This window comes from Bos indicus x Bos taurus, chromosome 14 (assembly GCF_003369695.1).
Source record: "Bos indicus x Bos taurus breed Angus x Brahman F1 hybrid chromosome 14, Bos_hybrid_MaternalHap_v2.0, whole genome shotgun sequence".
NCBI classification, from domain to species: Eukaryota; Metazoa; Chordata; class Mammalia; order Artiodactyla; family Bovidae; genus Bos; species Bos indicus x Bos taurus.
Genome location: NC_040089.1, coordinates 32,795,331 through 32,818,072, shown reverse-complemented (window position 1 = coordinate 32,818,072; position 22,742 = coordinate 32,795,331). Strand labels below are relative to the sequence as shown.

General features: G+C 34.6%; 1 protein-coding gene across 5 annotated transcripts in view; it reads right to left on the bottom strand.

Annotated features, from left to right (window-relative positions):
• Positions 1-22,742, bottom strand: part of C14H8orf34 (chromosome 14 C8orf34 homolog) — a 366,056-nt gene that overhangs the window by 221,499 nt on the left and 121,815 nt on the right. For all 5 annotated transcript variants that reach the window (XM_027561136.1, XM_027561138.1, XM_027561139.1 and 2 more), the window contains 2 exons: positions 22,565-22,737; positions 16,131-16,297 (listed from right to left, as the gene is read on the bottom strand). In XM_027561136.1, coding sequence (XP_027416937.1) covers positions 16,131-16,297; positions 22,565-22,737 — 340 coding nt within the window. The remainder of the gene's footprint in view (positions 1-16,130; positions 16,298-22,564; positions 22,738-22,742) is intronic.

Below are 22,742 nucleotides of genomic sequence, written 5' to 3'. Positions count from 1 at the left end.
CCACTATATCTGAGTTAAATTTACTTGCAATATTATTTTGTTATCCTTTGTGTCTGTAAGATCTGTAGTGAAGTTTGGTCCTGTCTTTCCTTTGTATTAATAATATTGGAAAACTGCATTTATCTACCTTTTTTTGGTCAGTATTACTAAGAATTTATCAGTTTCAGCACTGCTAATATTCTGCTAGCCTTTTTTTCTATGTCATCAATGGTATTTTATTACCATCCTCTTCTGTATTATTTCCTTCTTTCAACCTGTGCTGCTGTGCTAAGTCACTTCAGTCATGTCCGACTCTGTGGACCCTATAGACTGTAGCCCACCAGACTCCTCTGTCCATGGGATTTCCCTGGCAAAAATATTTGAGTGGGTTGCCATGCCCTCCTCTAGGGGATTTTCATGACCCAGCAATCAAAGCTGGGTCTCCTGCATTGGCAGGTGGATTTTTTACCACTGAGCCACCAGGGAAGCCCTCTTTCAATCTATTTGAATTCAATTTGTATTTATTTTCTAGCTTTTCGAGGTAGAAACTTACATCCAAAAAATTTTTAATTCTTTTGTTTAAAACTCAAGTTTCCTTTAAGCAGTGTTTTGGTTACATTACCCTAAATTTTGTATGTTGTGTCTTCGTTCTTTTAGTTTGAATTATTTCCTAGGTTCCATTTTGATTTTTCTTTCATCTGTGTGTTAAGAACTAATTTCCACATTTTGGAATTTTCCTATTTGTCTTATTGTTGATATATAACTTAATCCTGTTGTGACCCAAGTACAGAAAGTTGGCTCAGCATACAGGTTATTTTGATGAACATTCCATCAGCCCATGAAAATAATGTCTCTGCCTTGTTGAGTACACTGAAAATTGCAACCTACAATAAATGTTGATAGTATTGTTCAAGCCTTCCATATCCCTCTTGATTTCATCTACTTTTTCTATCAATTATTGAGAGAAATGTATTAAATATCCAACTATGATTAGCCAGCTGTCTAATTTTTTTTAAATTTTGTCAGTTTTTACTTCAAATATTTTAAAATGCCTACATATTTACAATTGTTATGTCTTCCTAATGAATGTGCTTTTCATCATTGTGCTATAACAACATTCTTGTGCCTACTTTTGGCATGTAATGTATTTCCCATCCTCTTAATTTCACCTGAAAAATGAAAGAAAGTGTTATTCACTCAGTCGTGTCTGACTCTTTGTGACTTCATGGTGGCCCACCGGACTCCTCTATCCATGGAATTCTCTAGGCAAGAATACTGGAGTGAGGTGCCATTTCCTTCTCTAGGGAATCTTCTCAACCCAGGTATTGAACCCAGGGCTTCTACAATGCAGGTAGATTCTTTACCATCTGAGTTGCCAGGAAAACCCATTTGTAGGTAGACTGTAATAAGCTAGGGAGATACTGCTTTACTCCTAAAGGCAATCATTAAAAACAAATAAATAAGAGCTTTAGCTTAAAAATCAATAGAAAACATTACAAAATACTAAAATATATTCAACTAAGGAGGAAAAATGGAATACGAGGCAGTTGGGACAAATATTAATAGAATACAAGCAGTGTGACATTCAATTTAAAACCAAGCATATTAATAATTACATTAAGTATAAATGTAATTTGTATTTACCAATTAAAAGGAAGACATCATCAGCCTGGATAAATAAGCAAGATTCATAGGCTGACTGTAAAATTTATAGCTTAAAGATCAGGTAGGTGAAATTCCTTTTAATTTCACCTACCTGATCTTTAAACCTTAAACTCTGTTATGAGTAGAAACAGAAGTTTCTGATGTTAAATTTTAAAACTTTGTTGACTATGTGAAAACTGCATGTATAAGCAAGTAAGCCTATATAATATTAACATAAGTAGATATTTTAATTTGTATGTACTCCACAGTTAGTGTTTAATTCTTAAGGCTTAGGAATCTGACTCTTGGGTACCAATCATGTAATCTAAGTAAATTTTGCTTTGCAAGGATCTGTGTTCTTTTGTATTGAGCAAGAATAGTTACATTGTCTACTCCATGGTATTTTTGTGATTAAGTAATGCACACAAAGCACCCAGTGCAGTGCACTGCATATTGTAATGCACTTAAATGTTAATATTATCTTTCATATATATATATAATATAAATACCTAGAAAGTACATCACTGAACATCAAAAGTAATTATTTCTGGGTAACATTTATTTGCTTATTTTGACCTCTGTAATGCCATGTCCTTTAAGTGAATATCTTTTAATAATCAAAGAATAGTTTTTTAAAGAAAATTTTATATTAAAAGTCCCTAAAATTTTCCTCATTGACTTATAAGTGCCAATAATTTTCCCCCAAAGAATCATTCTTTGCTCAAATGTTTAAAATTCTCCACTTATCAGGAAGATAATAAATAACATAATCATCTTGATAGTAGCCATATTTGAACATTCAGTAACACAGAAATGCTAAGATCCTGAAGCTATTATAAGGCCAGTAATGAGCACATATGACTTTACTTGCTTTTTTTTTTAAACTGAGAATTATTTAAACTCCTGATTATTAGGAAAGCAATGATATAATTTAATAAATAAATGTATAAATGTGTATGTTATGATAGCATTGCACTCTATGGTTGTAAAGTGTGTTTTAAACAAAGACAGGATTTCTAAGGAAAAAACCATGATTGTCCCTTGGTGGAAAAGGGAACAGCTTTATGACTGAATAAACTAAAATTTATTGTAAAAAGAATGTTGCTTCTGTGATTTTTTTTTCATGTATCATCTTAGGATTTTCTTTCTATTGGTTAAAAGCTTTTATATTGGAGAATAACTTCTCTCACATTTGTAATTTTCTTTAATAAACAGGGCTATGTGGAGCTTGTTTGTTCTTTTTGTGTTTATATATGAACGGAGATACATTTCCATCTTAAACTACTTTCTACAAAAGATGTTCTTAACTCAGAAACCAAGATATTAGAAATCAAATGAGATTAGATATTAACAATGCTATTTGAGAGTCTGGGCTTCCCTGGTGCTCAGTGGTAAAGAATCTGCCTGCCTGTGTGCGAGACACAGGTTCATTTCCTGGGTCAGGAAGATCCCTTGGAGAAGGAAATGGTGACCCACTCCAGTAGTCTTATCTGGGAAATCACATGGACAGAAGAGCTTGCCCCTGCTGCTGCTGCTAAGTTGCTTCAGTCGTGTCCAACTCTGTGCGACCCCATAGATGGAAACCCACCAGGCTCCCCTGTCCCTGGGATTCTCCAGGCAAGAACACTAGAGTGGGTTGCCGTTTCCTTCTCCAATGCATGAAAGTGAAAAGTGAAAGTGAAGTCGCTCAGTCGTGTGGGCTACAGTTCATGGGATCGCAAAAGAGTCAGACATAACTTAGTGATGAAACAACAACAACAATTTGAAAGTTTTAGATCATAAATGTCCAAAGTCCATATAAAGAAAATAAGAACATCAGATTGTAGCCTGGGAAAAAATAGGAAAGAACCCTGCCCCCCTTCTCACTTGATATTTTTGCTTTTATTATTGGATATGAATTCTCTAAGTTGTCCAAAGATAAAGTAACATACTATAATATGAAAGTGCATATAGCCTGCATAAGTTTTAAAAAATGTTTACTTCTTTGACCTAGTCTTGGAATCATATTCCCATTATATCATATCATATTCCCATTATAAACTGGGATTCATGGGGGCTGATAAAGTCTTTGTTGTTACAAGCCAGATATCATCTTCTCTATGCTACAGAAGGGCCTAAGAATGTCCATGATTTTAATCAGGGAGGCAGTAATCTGGTAACAAAAATAAATACAGGAGAAAATCAGATATAAGTTTTCAGCTTTTCATACTTCTTCTTTTAAAAGTTTTCATATTTCAAATTGCTTAAGATAATTTCTTTAGGCAAGTTATTAGAAGAATTTGAACATTATAATGTTTTCTTATACTGAGGGTACTGTCTTAAAAAGGAAAAAAGGGCCAAGATTCTTTCTAATACATTATATAAAAACTTAGGTTCATGAAACATAATCTTTTGAAAAAGCTGCTTGTGATTTTTAAAAATTTTATTTTATTTGTAATTGAAGGATAATTACTTTACAATGCTGTGATAGTTTCTGCCATACATCAACATGAATCAACCACAGGTACATATATGTCCCCTCCTTAAACCTCCCTCCCACCCCCCTCCCTTTCCCACCTCTCTAGGTTGTCACAGAGCACCGGCTTTGGGTTCCCTAGTTGCTTGTGAATTTTAAAAGAAAGCAAAAATTAGGACTTGAATATTAAGTAGAGACTATTTGTTGAAATTATATCTAAATATATGGAATGTATCTAGATTAAATATTTATGACAAAAGGTAATAAATCCTTAAGGCCAAGATCCTATGGTCTCATTATCCTTTTTAAATGTACTCAACCTCATGTGTTCCTTGAAGACAGGAAAGGAACTGATATAAAAATGATATGAATTATATCAACAAACCTTTTTTTTCCTAGGTCTAATCTTTTATCAGATACACTGAACAATTTACATAAATTATTTTACTTAATCTTATAAAATCCTATGATATAAGTATTGTTTTAATTCCTGTTTTTATGATGATGAATCTGATATTTGGAAGAAGGAAGTTACTGTTCTCAAGTCATTAATAAAAGGCAACAGTGAAACCTACAAATAGGACTACCTGAAAACAAAGCCAGTACATGCTATTGTTATTTCTAACACTATGTTCAATTATCTTCCATAAAATTAATTTCATAAGGTTAATTTCAATCTTGTTTTATGATATTAATAATACTCTATGTTACAGTCTTGAAATACAGAGTATCCAAACAAATGTCAGTGATTAATGAGTAAATATGACAGCACTTGAGATGAAAAATAGTTGGCCTAACGAACCCCCTTCTGATAATTATTGAAAAACTAAGTTTTAAAGAAATTATAATTTTATATGGAATTTTAAGTTTCTATTTCAATATAAGCAAATTCATTCTATACCAACATAAGGCATTCAATCATCTTTTGCAAAAAGCAACTAACTGAAAAATTGAAAAGTAAAATATAAGTCACCAGATCTAATTTACCTCTATTACAACACTGTCATATTTTTTCCCATTGTGGACTTTAGCACTTTTTTATTTAAATGCTTTAGAACAATTTTCAAACAAAATACCTTCATTACTATTAAGAATATTTCCTTTCTGAAATTACTGAAGATAAGACTACTGAAAAAGAAAATTATATTTCCACTCCAAAAGAAAGTCATATACAGGACCAGTTTAAACATTTTGAATTTTGAAAAATATGCTTATAAAAGTTTAAAACATTTGGATAAAATTTCATTAAAAAAATGACTGTTTTCAGATATTGAAAATTGGCAAATTTTAAGAGCGCTCTTCTGTTAATGCATATTCACTGTTCAACTTCAATAATTTTAAGGTTTCTATTTAAAGATAATTAAAAAAAGATATTAGTGGTATTATAACATGAAAATCTAAATAGATCACTATAGTTACACAAGAACTTTCAAGCAATTCAGAGAAAAGTTTTAATGCCTCTATAATATCTATTTTTTTACATTAAAATGCAAATAATTTCTGAACTAATCATACTTATTTGCACATTTTCAACCAAGAAAAAAAATACAATAAAGTTATGAATTTTGTACCAGTTTCAAATGGCTCTTACACAGAGTACAAATTTTATTCAAATTCAGTCAAATTATATAAAAACCATTACCACGGCTAAACAAATCATCTTGAAGTATAACATCACCATTTTATTAAGTATATGAAATAGGCAAATTTATTTCAAAAGCAACAAAACCCTAAAATTATTTAATACTGATTTGCAATTTGGTTGTGATTTGTTTATATAATGAATTAACGTAAAACCATTGGAATTGTGGTATTTCAAATATGTTCATACTTCTCAATATAATTAAAAGACTTTTTGAAGGTCATAGATTTTCAACACATTTATGACTTTACTTACACATAAGTATGTAAACACAGAACATAAATTTCTAGTTCTTCTATGTCTCCTCCTTATTTCTCCCTCTTCCTATTCCTTCTTTCAGCCCAACATTTATTGGTGTACGTTTATGTGTAAGTACAAAGCATTTTTCTCTTCCTCCTAAAATACATTTACATGGAAGAAAATTAAAGAGTGGAATAATTTCCTCTATGCTGCTGCTGCTAAGTCGCTTCAGTCGTGTCCGATTCTGTGAGACCCCAGAGACGGCAGCCCACCAGGCTCCCCGATCCCTGGGATTCTCCAGGCAAGAACACTGGAGTGGGTTGCCATTTCCTTCTCCAATGCATGAAAGTGAAAAGTGAAAGTGAAGTCGCTCAGTCTGACTCTTCTTGACCCCATGGACTGCAGCCTACAGGCTCCTCCGTCCATGGATTTTCCAGGCCAGAGTACTGGAGTGGGGTGCCATTGCCTTCTCCGCCTCTATAACCTTAACCAAATCAGATAATGTTTGTCCTTGCTTAAATATCCATGTTAAAAATTGATGCAATATTTTGTAGTGACCCAGCTGAAGAACTGATGCTTTTGAAATGTGGTATTGGAGAAGACTCTTGAAAGTCCCTTGGACTGCAAGGAGATCCAACCAGTCCATTCTGAAGGAGATCAGCCCTGGGATTTCTTTGGAGGGAATGATGCTGAAGCTGAAACTCCAGTACTTTGGCCACCTCATGCGAAGAGTGGACTCATTGGTAAAGACTCTGATGCTGGGAGGGATTGGGGGCAGGAGGAGAAGGGGATGATAGAGGATGAGATGGCTGGATGGCATCACTGACTCGATGGACGTGAGTCTGAGTAAACTCTAGGAGTTGGTGATGGACAGGGAGGCTTGGTGTGCTGCGATTCATGGGGTTGCAAAGAGTCGGACACAACTGAGCAACTGAACCGAACTGAACTGAGCAAATACTTTGACTTGCAAATACATTTGTGGTTTTACATTCTTTCTCTTCAAGCCTTTGATGTTACTGTTTTGTGTAAAATTTTTACTGTCAATAGGCAGTTTCCCAATGGTAAAGAAAGTTATTTTCTTTTTCCTTTGCTTATAACTAGACAACATGTATGTCAAAAGATATGAATTGATTTGGAAGGAAAGTTTTACATATAAATTCCAGTGTCTTCTTCCAAATATTTTTGTTAAGCATGACAAAAAGAAATAAAGTAACAGCACCTTTCAAAGAATACTTCATTTTTATTCCCAAAGCAGGCCTATGTGACAGAAATACTGCTATCCACATTTTACAAGGAATTACTTGTAGTTCAGGTGACAAAACTAACAAGAGGCACCATGAGAGCTGGAGCCAGTCTTAAGAGTTCCAGTCCAGTGCTCTGACCATAGACTCTATGCACCACCTAACAATATGGCTCATGCTTTTGCAAAATAATCAGTGAAAAGCTATGACCTAAACATGAAAAAGCACATTAACTTATAATGTTTATGTCAAAAATGTATAACATTTCGAAGCAAGAAAGATGTATTGAAAGAACTTCTTGATGAAGGTGAAAGAGGAGAGTGAAAAAGCTGGCTTAAAGCTCAACATTAAAAAACTAAGATCACAGCATCCAGTCCCATCTCTTCATGACAAATAGATGGGAAAAAGATGGAAAAAGTGACAAGAGTTTATTTACTTGGACTCCAAAATCATGGCAGATGGTTACTGTAGCCATAATATTGACACATTTGCTCCTGGGAAGAAAAGCTATTACAAATCTATAAAGGGTATTAAATAGCAGAGATATCACTTTGCTGACAAAGGTCCGTATAGTAAAAATTATGGTTTTACCAGTAGTCATGTATGAATGTGAGAGTTGGACCACAAAGAAGGCTGAGCACTAAGGAATTGATGCTTTCAAACTGTGGTGCTAGAGAAGACTCCTGAGAATCCCTTGGATAACAAGGAGCTCAAACCAATCAATCCTAAAGGAAATCAATCCTAAATGTTCATTGGAAGGACTGAGGTTGAAGCTGAAGCTCCAATACTTTGGCCACCAGATGCGAAGAGCCAACTCACTGGAAAAGACCCTGATGCTGGGGAAAGATTGAGGGGGCAAGAAGAGACGCGGATGACAGAGGATGAGATGGTTGGATGGCATCATCCACTCAGTGCACATGAATCTGAGCAAACTCCAGCAGGCAGTGAAGAACAGGGAAGCCTGGTGTGCTGCAGTCCATGGGGTTGCAAAGAGATGGACACAACTGATCAACTGAACAACAACAACAAATCCATACATATACTAACAGCTATCTCTCAAATAAAGGAATTTTCACATAGATTTATAAGTAAGATGAAAGACAATTACCAATACTTTGCTTATAGGTTTAAATTTTCAAACTATTGACTTCATTCTGTTATGCTGATCTACTTTCCCCATTGGAAAATTTTTTTAAAGGAAAAAAGCAACGTTCTTCATTAAATACTATAAAAGTAAATCATGTAGTATAGCATATACTTTTGGTGATAGACAAGTTTATATTTATTTACAAGGCAATCTCTATATAAAACCCTAGTTATCATCTGAAAATGTTCTGATATTTTTGAAAAGAGACACAAATGAAGAGCAAAGAGTATGAAATACAAATACAGTTCCAAATATTAAAGAAGTACTTCTAGAAGGCAGTGAAGGAGGCTTATGAGTCACATCTAATGAAAGCAAGGTAAGAATCCTAAATAAAGATTTAATATAAGATAGAAACTCATCAGAACCATGTTCTCAGGTCTATGCTAGAATTCCTAACATGTAACTTTTGGGAGCTTCAAAATCACTGCAGATGATGACTGAAGCCATGAAATTAAAAGACTCTTGCTCCTTGGAAGAAAAACTATGACCAACCTAGACAGCATATTAAAAAACAGAGACATTACTTTGCCAACAAAGGTCCATCTATTCAAAGCTATGGTTTTTTCAGTAGTAATGTATGGATGTGAGAGTTGGACTACAAAGAAAGCTGAGCACCGAAGAATTGACGCTTTTGAACTGTGGTGTTGGAGAAGACTCGTGAGAGTCCCTTGGACTGTAAGGAGATCAAACTAATCAATCCTAAAGGAAATCAGTCCTGAATATTCACTGGCAGGATTGATGCTGAAGCTGAAACTCCAATACTTTGGCTACCTGATGTAAAGAGCTGACTCATTAGAAAAGACCCTGATGCTGGGAAAGATTGAAGGCAGGAGGAGAAGGGGACGACAGAGGATGAGATGGTTGGATGGCATCACCGACTCAATGAACATGAGTTTGAGCAAGCTCCAGGAGTTGGTGATAGACAGGGAAGCCTGGCGTGCTGCAGTCCATGGGGTTGCAAAGAGTTGGAAAGGACTGAGCAACTGAACCTAACTGAACAAAGTGCTCCTCTAAATAAGATATCAGGAAGAAAGAGATAATAAGGTAATACAAACTGCATCACCCAGAGCTTTTTAGCAAGAGTTTTCCTTATCTCCAGGAAACAGTTCAAAAAGAATTTGGTTAACTCAGAGACCTCTATTCCATGTACTTTCTGTTGTAAAAGTTAGACTTTCTAATATTTTATTCCTCTTGCTTCAGGATATATCACATCAAACAAAAGAGTGTGTTGACCATATGGGCTTCCCTGGGTGTTCAGACAGTAAAGAATCCACCTACAATGCAGAAGACTGGGGTTCAATCCCTCGGTCTGGAAGATCCCCTGGACAAGGAAATGGCAACCCACTCCAGTATTTTTTCCGGGGAAATCTCATGGACAGAGAAGCTCGGTGGGCTACAGTCCATGGTGTCGCAAAATGTCAGACATGACTGAGTGACTAACACTTTGACTTCACACGCTAAGATTAGAGTTCCTCACTATATGTTCTAAACAACACCTGTAATAGAATCTCTTGCAAGATGGGAGGAAGGGCAATTATGTTGAAAAACGTTGCTTCATGGGCTGTATCCAAATCTAATGAAACAAAAATTGGGGATAAAGGCCACATGAGTTGGCATTTAATAAGCTTCTCAAATGATTTTTAAGCAAAACAAGTCTTAAGAATCATCCCTGAAGAGTTGACAGTTTATGAAACATATCTGCATTTGTGCAAATTTGAACTCCCAGGAATGTGCAGAGTCACTGTCAGTGGAAACGTTAACAAACCTATGAATGAATTAATGGACTAATTGAGAGCTAAAGCAAAGAGCTACAGAATATTTGATTTCTATGTAGATGTCAATATTCACTAGATTCACTCTTCTTTCACAGCCTAAAGAGGTCAGTGTTAGTTGCTCAGTCGTGTCCGATTCCCTGCAACCCCACAGACTGCAGCCTGTCAGGTTCCTCTGTCCATGGAATTTTCCAGGCAAGAATACTGGAATGGGTTGCCATTTCCACAGAGGACACAATATTCTTAGTGCAGTTTATTAATATGTACTAGCACTGTTCACATACCAGATGTGTGATAGTTGCTGAATGGAAGAATATGTTTCAGTGGATTTTCTCAAATGTTTTCACTATAATCCAGAAAGACAAGGACTGTGCTATTAACCCCACTCAGGTTACACTTTAAACCAAGCTCACTTGGCATGTGTGCAGGCAATGATGGTACAAAGCAAGATGAAGTCAGAATTCAGAAAGACAGGACAAACTCTACAGCAGAAGTAGTTCATGGAATTTCTTTTATAATATATTCCATGGCTTAACAGGAGGAAATCTTTATTATTCAGCATGTGAAAAAGATTTTCACACATCTGTGTACATGCATCTTGGCTATTCAATTGTACTAATTAATTTAGTGAACACTTAAAAATATATGTGCCAATTTTCTATAATGTTTGGTTAATATTGCCAATGTAATTACTGGAATTTTTGAGACTATCTAATATTTTTAAATGAGAGCTACTTAAATTGAGAGGTATGGAAGGTATTTTATTCAGTATGTTCTAAATTTAGAGTACTAACTTCAGAGGTGCTCAAAATTGCTATGTCTTAACATCCACTAATTTGGATATTTTAATCTCAAATATGTACTAATTCTGTTTTAAGTTACTTTTGTATATGCTGAATGAATTCTAAACCACATTTAAAGCAATCTTGTAAACAGTATTAAAGGATCCATAAATATAATTTTATAAAGTCCTGAGACTTTTTAAAAGAAAAATTTCTACAAAGAATATCATTTTAAAATTATGTTTTCTGACATCCTGATGTTCCCAAAAATCAATACGCAAAAGAAATGAAGTTTTAAAGAATGTCGCTTTGTGATTTAGACCATATTATATGCTTTAGATTATTAAAATACAGGTATAGAGATAGGTAGACATATTTTTTTTTAAACATTTAAAGGCCCTCTCCATTTTTTTCTTTAACATCTATGAGTGACAGTATCCATTTCTCATTAGTTGAAATGCATGTTTTTATTCTGCAAATATGAATGGTCTGTTTTAAGAAGCATCCAATTAAAAAAAAATAAATTGTCAAACTTTTGACAAATAAAGTCCTTTCAGAAAATTAAGTTTATATTTTACATAATTTGGCAAGATACTGCCAACTGAGTTTTAGAAATTCAATTACTATATTCTGCAAAGAATACCAGAATAATTATACTTGGTTTTAATTATTAAATTTATAATAAATAAAATATATTTGCAGTCACCTTGTTTTCAGTAAAACAGTTTTAATTTTGATATGATTATATATAAGCTAAGACTAGGAACTATAAAGCATGACTAAAGCTGTTTCTCTTTTATAGCCTCTCTGGAAAGTGATTTTTAGATATTTTTCTCAGCATCAATTCAGTGAAAAATCTAAGAGAAAGCTTTTTAAAGTAATACCATACTAAAATGTGCAAAAAAGTAGCTTTCAAAAAGTTCTGATGACATTTAAAATGAGGATAAATTATATACAGAATAATCAAACACATAACTGCAATGAAAGTCCCATCAAAAATAAAATGAAAATTCCATGTAATATAATGAAAATAGACTTACATTTACAAGCTGAAATATCTTTTAAACTAATGAGGTTCTTCAAATCTTCTATGCAAGTGAATGGAGTAAAATATACAGGTATTTGTTTTACCACTTTTGAAAAGTTATTCAATTTAATAACTCTAAAAATAATGTGAATATTCTTCCTCATTCTATTCATTGTGATCAATTCTAGCATAATTATTGAAATATTTGACAACATCTTATATTTGAAGTTGAAAACTACTTAATTTGAGATGAATTGGCAGATATCTTATTCAACCTTTTCTGTAATTACAGCACCAACTTCAGAGGTGCTTAAAATTGTTGTATCTTAAAATTTCACAAGTTTGGATATTTTATTCTCTGCTATATTGATTCCAGGCTTTCCAGGTGGCATAGTGGTAAAGAATCCATCTGCCAATGCAGGAAACACAAGAGACATGAGTTTGGTCTCTGGGTCGGAAAGATCTCTTGAAGGAGGTAATGGCAACCCACTCCAGTATTCTTGCTGAGAAAACCCCAAGGACAGAGGAGTCTAGTGGGCTACAGAGCATAGGGTGGCAAAGAGTCGGACACAGCTGAGCACACACACATGTATATCTTAATTCCATACTAAAAGCTACTTTTATATCATGAGTTTTTAAATAGCATTTTAAGTAATTATAGAAAATAATCTACTTAAAATTATAGATACTGTATTATAATATTTTCACTTGTCTAGTACACTTAGAAAAGAAATTCACAAATACACAACTGTGAAGAATTAAATATTAGCATATATTAATAATACTAGATTCCTGAACAAACAAAACAAGGACCGATAATTTTACTCTTAATAAGTTCTACTAATTCAATTAAAAGTTTTTTTTCCCTTCAAATCAACAAGTTTTTACTTAGGAATAATCTTCTCTTATATTAACGTTAACTAATAATTATGTTTTTTACTTATTTATCACTGCACAAAGTGTACAGACTGCTTCCCATGCATAATAAATAAAACTTTCAGCCAATTACAGTATAGTTAACAATCACAAGTTAAACCCTTAAAACACATAAGCTATAGTAAATTCATTCTAAACAATGTTGTAGATTCAAAAAGATATTTTAAATACCAGATGTCTCTGTTGCAGTTTACAATGATTTCACATGCTAAAATTCGATTTCAAATAAGTTCAAGAACTTGGTATTTATATTTCCCTCAAATATGTACAATCACTTCACTTATGTTTTTCTAGAATCAGAGTTTCAAAATGATTATATCAAAATTCTTTAATAATAAACAACAAGATGCAAATCTAATATTAAAAGGACTAAGAAGATAGATACTATAGAGTTTCTAAATTGATTAAGGAATGTTGCATCAATTGATTGGTGTAGGATTTAAAATCCAATGGAATGCACAAACCTACTGAAGATGCAGTTCTTAAAATTGAGTAACTTAATAACCATTTTATTTCATACCTGTACTTCACATATTCCTCTACTACTATATCATGGCTGAAAAATTCTTAGCTCCTTCACTAACTGAAATTATTCATGGACATCTGTTTGATTTCATGTAAGAGATGAGCCATTCACTACATTAGTTAAAGGCATAACTAACATTATAAGTCATGAACTTACATATACTACTTTGGAAAAAAACTTTGAGTCTACATTTTAAATAAATATTTCTAAATAATAGACTAATATTAATGAGTAGGAATATTAGGGCCTTAGAGACAAATATATTTCATATTCAAAGAACATTTTACTTAATTGATGAAGTCTCTGGGCACAATAATTTGTTGATACAGTTTTCTGTATTATGACCTTTGTTCATTGAGACAGCTAGGCAACAGGGTTGTATATGGCATTATTTTAGGGGACATCCAAGTGTGCCTGGAATATTCTATATTATCGCAAAGAAATCTCATAACCTAGAGACAAGCATTAGTAAACCACCATCTGCCTGTGCTGACATATGCAGACTTCAGAAGGAGAAAAGTCCAAACCTCCAACTACCTCTCATCTTAAATTTGTTCAGACCACAGGCTAAAGTGTCTAAATGAAAAAAAAAAAAAAAAAAATTGAGACCCAGCTATTAATTGCTCACATTAGGAAGTCTCCAAAACCCAATCCTTTGGTCTTCATCTTGGGAGACTGGAAACTTCAGAACAGCGGAGCTGAGATATAGGGATGCCAATACTGAGTGGACGCCTGAGTCTCCTTAAAGAATCCCTTGATGTTACTGAAACAAGATGAGTTCCTAAGCCACTGCAATATTCTTGCCTGGGAAATCCCCTGTACAGAGGAGCCTGGTGGGCCTCAGGGCATGGGGTTGCAAAGAGTCAGACACTACTGAGCAACTGAACAACAGCAACCACTCTGATAAGACATTCCTGAGGTTCTCAGGAATCTCAAGGCAATTCAGAGAATGCCTGGATTTCTTCAAAAGATACTCTCTGCAAGATAGGGTAAAACTGCCTTCATATGGGTATCAACTGACCATGAGCTGTCATTTAAAGGAAAGGGATGAGACAGAAGGATATCTGTACAACCGATTATCCATGTACGGATACATCAACACTGATGTCACACAGGCCACATCCATGAACAGTCACTATTGCAGACTCGCCCCCTTCACTGCTACTGATGAGGGCAGAGGAACAACATATAGGCAGTGTCATGGAGCACAACAAGAATCCATTCCTGCATCAGCAAAGCTGCAAGGGTCAGGACCACACTCTGCCTGCCAAACTCCATCCACCTATCCTCCGGGACTTAGCAGAGGAACAAGTCTCTCTAGAAAGCATTCCTTGATCACTGGCCCCTACTTCCGCAATGGATGCTATTCCTGTGTATGACTCTGTGCTTAACCAAATTAGCACCTGTAATGAAAACTGAGTGATGTATTTGTACTTTCATTTTGAACACTGGAACATACACAGAAACCACAATTATTTTTACATCCCCAGGACTAAGTCCAGTGCCTAGCATTCAGTAAACGTTTGCTGAATGGAAGTTGGATGAAGGCACAGGCACCGCATCTGGCACATCTGGTGGGAGATGAGATCCCTTAAAAAATACAACAAAACTTAACAGTTCTTTAAAAAAAAAAAAAAAAAAAGATGGACAGCATGAAGCGAAAATGCCATGACACAGTCTTCTCAATTTTGGAATTAATGCAGTTATTATAACATCAGAGATCAGTGAACCTGCCATCACTAACTAAATAACACTTTGTAAGCCTATCCTTGGAGACCTATATCATTTATTATAATAATATATTTTACTGCTATAAACACTTAAAACCCAGGAAGCTAGTTTAGAAAAAAATCTTTAAAAAAATCTGTGTATTTTTGGGGGTCCTTTATCTATATGTAAAACTTATTTGAAAAATTCAAATGATTTTTATCATTTTTTCATTTCCTAGTATAATGTTACAAAATATTTGAAAGTTGTCCTAATTATTTAGAATATAATAGATAACATCACTGAAATAAAAACTCTGTTTTATATGTGGATCATTCACTCTGAAATAAAATTTCATTTCTTTCTTTGAAAATATGGTTTTACAAAAGGAATTTCAATTAAAAAACAAGCTACTATGCAGAGATTTCTGATGAAACAAAAATAGACATCTACTTCATTAAAAGATACAAAAGGACTTCCTATATATACAACATCAATAAGGCTTCCATAAAAGTAATAAGACTATAAAAACACTGAAATCTCTGCTAACTTTCCTGTTATTTATGGAAGACATACAAACATTAATTTACTATCTGCCCCTTTAAGTTTAACTTGCTTTTTCTAAAATATCTTTGAAACAATAGTGAGACAGCTTGGAATGAACTCTGAAATAGGTACTCTGGATATATTGTATAGACAAAAGATGTGACCAAGGCAGTAATAATCAGAGAATAAAACAGACAGACCTGAATTTGTATCACAATTGCACAGAGAATAAAGACTGATTAAGCAGGGAGAAGGTAAGTACTGCCTATACAAAGCACAAAATATAGTCTGATAAATATTTTACATGCTGAGTTGATTTCAACTTAATTCTCACATGCAACTCCATGAAAGTCTAATGAAAAGTGTGTGTTAAATGGTTTCTTTCCCCTATGACAAAACCACTCAAAACCTTTAAAATCTCTAAACCACTACACACTTTTACAATGCCAGAGAAGAAAAAGAGAAATTATTAATTTTTAAAATTACCCAGCAATTCCATTGCATCATCTTCATTATCAATATCTTCTTCTGTTACAGATGGGGTGGGACTATGGACAGACTCAAAAGAATCTTGAGAAAGCATGGCTGCCAGAAGTTTCTTGTGCTGCTGTTGCTGCTGTTTTAGTCCTTTAGTCTTGAGCTCCACCTTTAAGCTGAAGAAATAGTTCAATGTGAATTTTCAATGATGATGACATTATCAGTTAGCTGTGGTAACTAATTAAAGACTACAAACAAATTTTCACTAGATTATTTTGCTTTGCAAATCTATGCATCAGTTCAGTTCAGTTGCTCAGTCGTGTCCGACTCTTTGCGACCCCATGAATCGCAGCACGCCAGGCCTCCCTGTCCATCACCAACTCCCGGAGTTCACTGAGACTCAGGTCCATCGAATCGGTGATGCCATCCACCCATCTCATCCTCTGTCATACCCTTTTCCTCCTGCCCCCAATTCCTCCTAGCATCAGAGTCTTTTCCAATGAGTCAACTCTTCGCATGAGGTGGCCAAAGTACTGGAGTTTCAGCTTTAGCATATATTAGCAAAATAATCTAGTGAAAATTTGTTTGTAGATTTTCTAATAAAAACTCTAAATGTATAATGACTATATATTGTTGTTGTTTAGTCAGTAAGTCATGTCCATTTTTTTGTGACCTCATGGACCACCAGGCTACCCTCTCCATGGAATTTTCCAGGCAAGAATACTGAAGTGGGTTGCCATTTCCTCCTCCAGGGCATCTTCCCAACCCAGGGATCAAACCTGTATCTCTTGTGTCTCCTGCACTGGCAGGCAGATTCTTTACCACTACTGCTGCTGCTACTAAGTCGCTTCAGTCGTGTCGGACTCTGTGCAACCCCAGAGACGGCAGCCCACCAGGCTTCCCTGTCCCTGGGATTCTCCAGGCAAGAACACTGGAGTGGGCTGCCATTTCCTTCTCCAATGCATGAAACTCAAAAGTGAAAGTCAAGTTGCTCAGTCGTGTCCGACTCTTAGCAACCCCACGGACTGCAGCCTACCAGGCTCCTCCGTCCATGGGATTTTCCAAGCAAGAGTGCTTGAGTGGGGTGCCATTGCCTTCTCTGCTTTACCACTGAGCCATGTGGGAAAGCGCATTAATATACTCCAGGACTCCACTTTGCTTTGGTCTAACACAAGTTCTAAACAAGGATCACCTGGAAAAGGACAATTGAAAGTGGCCGACCCCTCTACCTCCTCCCACCGGATGGTCTGCCTTTTGATATCTGCTCTCCTCCTCCTGGCCCCACTCTTTCAGGGGGTCTGACCTTGCTCCCTTTTATTTCACATTCTGATTATGAACACAGGTTGGTAAGTGTTAGACTTTTCTCGCCCTGCGTGGTCTCTTTTGTAGGAAAACTGGATGATTCCTCTCTTGAGCTATCTGCTAAGCTTGTTTAGTTCACTACTGAAGCTTAGTTGGAAAATCTGTGCCTTTTGTCTTGACTCTTAATCAGAAATTAACAGGTTCTCTTTGCATTAAGGCCCAAGTTGTTGAAGAGATCACAAAAAGTTTCACCCTTAATTGCTGCATTTTGATTTATGCAAAAGAGCTCTTTTTTTTCTTTATATGTCTAAATGTGATATTTTTATAATTTATTTAGCAAGACATTAACTTCTTGCTATGTACCAGGTATTGTGGGCACTGAGCTTCAGAAATAAGACATATGTCCTTGCCATTCTCCTCACTTTAAAGTAAGTACTGCTTTTCCATAACATCTTATGGGAAAATCTGTACAAACTTTCTGGTCAACCCAATACTTGGAGTCTACAGTTTTTGTTTCCATATTGGTCTCGACCAGTACCTAGCACATTACCTTGTGCTAATTAATGCTCAATAAATATTTAACAAATTCACACTTTCTTTTTGAATCTCATATTTTCTAATAAAATATGAATTAATTAAAGTAGATGTAATATGAGTCCTCCAACTTCAGAGATGTGAGAATCCAGGGAAATGGAAAGATAGGTAGTGAAACAAAAGAAAAACGAACGAATAGACTGGAATGTGAATACTGAGGAACAAGCAGCAGATGACAAACTCTCATTCATCAGCTGACAATGACCAAGACCATTTCATGAATGGTGACGCAAGTGTTTTCTTTAGTCTCATTAAAATACATCATTTGGTCATGAAGATGGTGGTGTGCTACCAGAACGAGACACAGATTGACTCCAAAAAGCTGTCTAATAATGAGTCCATCTGAGTCAAAGACAGTCCAAAGACAACTAGCAATGTGTTTCATAAAATGACTATTTGAATCAGGGTAAGTATTTCCTGACTAAATAAATGAATATATTCTTAAATAAATGACAGCAAAATTTTAATATATTAAAATTACCTCATCAACATTCTGAAATATATGATAGTTATATACTTTTTTGGTTTTAAAGAGAAATTTGTGAGTTATAAAGTATAATTTTTGTATGTTTTAGATATTTTTAAGATTTGTTTTTAAATTATTTTGGCAAAATCACTTTTGATTAATCAATATTCTTTATGCCAAAAATCTGCAAGGGAGAATATTAGAGAATAGCAAAGAAATTACTAAGTTTGATATGGTTTCTGCCACATGTATTATGTATTTTCTAACATGCACACAACAGCCAAAATTAGACAATTTTATGATTATTTCTTTATTCTTGACTTCTTTTTTTTTTAAAGTGCCCTCCATCCATTTTCTTCTTTCTTGTTCTGGTTTATTTTCCATCATACCTCTTATCACTACTTGAATTTATGGCATAAATTAATATATTTGCTTGTTTGTTGTTTTTTTCTAGCTGCCAGCAGAGGAGCTCTAAGAGGAGGGGAACATTTCTAGGGTTTGTTAACAGATATATCAGAAGCAATTATGAGCTTTAATGAAAAGGAGCACTGCCTGTGGGAAGTGAATTTAGCTTTCAATATTTAATATATATTTCCAGGTCATAACATTTTCTATTCATTTTATGGCATACTTACATCTGATAACAATGCTCTCAATGAATAAAGTCAATTTACAAGATCTATAATATTTATTGATGTTATTCTTACTTTAATAATGTGGTTCATCTTAGAGGAGCTTCATTAGGCTTTCAAGGCTTGATAAGCCTATTTAAAAATTCAATTATAATTTAGCAAGTAATTTTAGGAAGTCTATTATCAGCTATTGAAAATTCTAATTAAGATGGTTCAAAATATAAGTATATAGGCTTATTAACTCAATTTTTATTTATATTTATATTATCAATGTGTGATTATTTTTAATAACTCTAAATGTGCAATGAATATATATGCTTCCCACTAAACACCTAGACAAGCCACAGCAACCAGTGTCAGATGGTAGCACATGACAATCATAGAAAGCATGCAATGGTTCCCTAACACAGTCGCCTCTCTCTTATGACTCTTTCTTCTGTCTTCTTGTTCAGATGCTTTACTTTCTTAAACTCTCTGGACAATTAACAATTACATTGTCTTGTCTTATTTTATTAGTTTCTCTATATTGCCCTCATAATTGCCTTCATTTTCACCAGCACTTAACCTTTCAGATGACAGCTATGTATACTAAAGTTGTTTACCCTCTTCACACAACGCTGTATTTATAGAACCTAAGGAAAAAGTTCAGGCCAAGTGTATCATTTTTTAAAAGTTCCAGGAAAATATGGTGGGTAAGAGTCTATTCATAAGACTCTCTATGGTTTACTGCACAATTTATTTAATCCTGTCTAATCTAATGATGAAAAGTCCAGCCTATTTTGTCTGTATTTGTTCTGAATGAGAGGGAAAATTAGCGATGTACTAAAGATTGGGTATTGTAATAACAACCATTCAAATAAGACCTGAGCAATTAACAGGAGGGTAATCCATAATAGGAAAAGAGATAAAATGTTAAGATAGACTATGAACAACCCTTCGTATAAATAACTTTTATTTATTAGATGTCTGCTCACAGTCTTCTGTGCCTCCTTTACTCACATAGCAGATGTCTACTGACAATGGCAATGTAGGAGGTCCAGTGGGGGAGAGAAAAACAGAAGTCATCCTTAAAAATTAAGTCTTCTCTTTCAGGAGTCTAGAATGTAATTAGTCTGCTGATTTTTAAGACTGTTACGTTATAAAACAAGGTTATTACTATTCAAGGGCAAAAGCTAATACTCTAGTAACAGACTTGAGTCACTACGAAATTGCTCCCCAATCTGTTTTTATTCATTCAAGTCAAATTTAGTGCTGTGTGAGCTCCTGGCATAAATTCAGAAATCTTCGTTTTGTATTAGATGACGGAATATAGTTTCTAACCCATAACTTTATTGCTACTCTTTAAATTTAGTTCAGAAAGTACGCCTTCTTTTTTCTCTAAGGGGGCATCTGAGCAGGATTTTCACCACTTCCTTCATTTCAAAGGTAATATATGAACTCATTATTTAAAGATAGAGGTAATATAGCAACTCATTATTTAAAGATAGAGCAAAATAAAAGTGAAAACAAGCTTTCAAAACAAATATTTGAGCGAAAGCTCCATGGACTGAGTTTTCTGGGTAGTGGATATTAGTAGGATTGGAAGAGAAAGTCTCCTTTATTGGATATTCAAGAGGAAATAAAAGCTCACTGAAGCTAGGAAGAAAATAGAAGGGCTAACATTTGCAGTAAATAGCTCCTATTTATTATTATGACTAAATGAAAGCACAATGAAAATTGACATTTCTCTATTTTATATTTAAGAACTAAAGATCTAGCAATGAATAAAGATAAAGGTCTAGTGTGTTTCATATGTCTAGTGTTAAAAATAAAATTACCCTCATTGACAGGTGAAATTGATCTGACATTTCACGAAAGAAGGTAAATGGATTTTTAGAAATGGTTTTCTTCTCCTTATACAGTACACTTCAACTATTTAAATAATTTAAAAGTTATTTCTCATGGAAACAGAATCAATTTTCTATATGCCTGAAGCACATTAAATGAGTATTCTGAATTTCCTTCCCTCTAACCAAGTGATAAGTTAAAGGAAAAAAACCCTGAAAGCTATTACATTGTAGAAAATACAATTTTCTCCTTGAGAAAGAACGGTTATTGGTTGCTGCTAAATTTAATGTAGGAAACACAAAGTTACTGTGGCTATGCCATGCACAGGAAAAACTCTTCTGTGGCGTTCAGCTAGCAACACTCACAGAAAGTTTAAGTTACCGTCACATTTCAGTCCATGAGCATTTTTCCTCAATCTTGTGTAAGCCATGCCTTGATAATGCCTTTTCACTCCAACTTCCTCATAGAAGTTTTCATCTACATTTCAAATTTTACTCACTGCAGTTAGTACTACAAGAAATAGTTATACTGAATATACTTTTTCTAAAAAATATTATCTAGACTTTTCAAAATCATCTGACTTCTACTAGTATATAGAGGGGGCTTCTCAGTAGTAAAGAACTGCTTTCCAATGCAGGAGACATAAAGAGATGCAACTTTGATGGCTGGGCCAGAAAGATCCCCCGGAGAAAGAAATGGCAACCCACTCCAGTATTCTTGCCTGGAGAATCCCATGGACAGAGGGCTATAGTCCAGAGCATCTCAGAGTCAGACACATTGAAGCAACTTAGCACACATGAATGCCTGTACATGGAAATTTAGGGCAAATCTTCTGAAACCATTTTGAGCATCATAGGATTGAGTGAAATGAATCAGGGACTTCCAAATTCACAAATTATAATAGTTTCAAAATCATTTCAAAAGTTAAACTGTAGAGAATGTAAATAATTATATTCAATCATAGTTATCAACTCTAAACTCAAATGGTTCTAAACCAAGGTTTCTCTATACATATTCCATCTAATTCTACCTTGTATAGTCTTTCATACTTGGGTTCAATCCCAGGGTCAGGAAGATCCCCTGGAGAAGGAAATGGCCACCCACTCCAGTATTCTTACCTGGAAAATACCATGGACAGAAGAGCCTGGTGGGCTACAGTCCATGGGGTAGCAAGAGTTGGACACGACTTAGCAACTAAACCACCATAGACTAACATATATTTAATAGTTTTCTTCTTGCTGAATAACTAGATCTCTCTGGTAAATCAGAAGTCTTCCCTCTCCAATCTTAAGCCTCACCCTAATTAATAATAAGCCAGTCTTGTCCAATATTACAGTAGGTCTTGACTGACAGTTTATGTCCTTGTAATTATTTTTCTATTTGGTTTTGGTAGCAAAGAAATGATAAGCTTGCTAGATGTAAAGCAAAAAATCAAAACCAAATCTAAAAGCAAATCTGAGAAAACTCTAATTTTAAAAGATATAAATTAATTTTTATCTTATATGTGATATAATATTCTATATAAAATTGCTAAGAGTTATCTCATCAAAATCATGCATGTGATTTCCCTTTTGTCTGAAATGATGAAAGTGTTTAGGATCTTAGAAGACATCTCATCTCACCTTCCTGCAGGGCTAGAGCTACTGTCTTCATTTTCCCATTGTTCATTTTTACTTCTGGGAATTGGGGGCTGTAGCATTTCAGCGGCCAGTGGGTCAGCATCATTCTCTTCTCGACCAATCCATTCTCCAATCACACGAGGTCTCAGAAGAGAAGAACTAAATGCCATAGTTTCCTGAA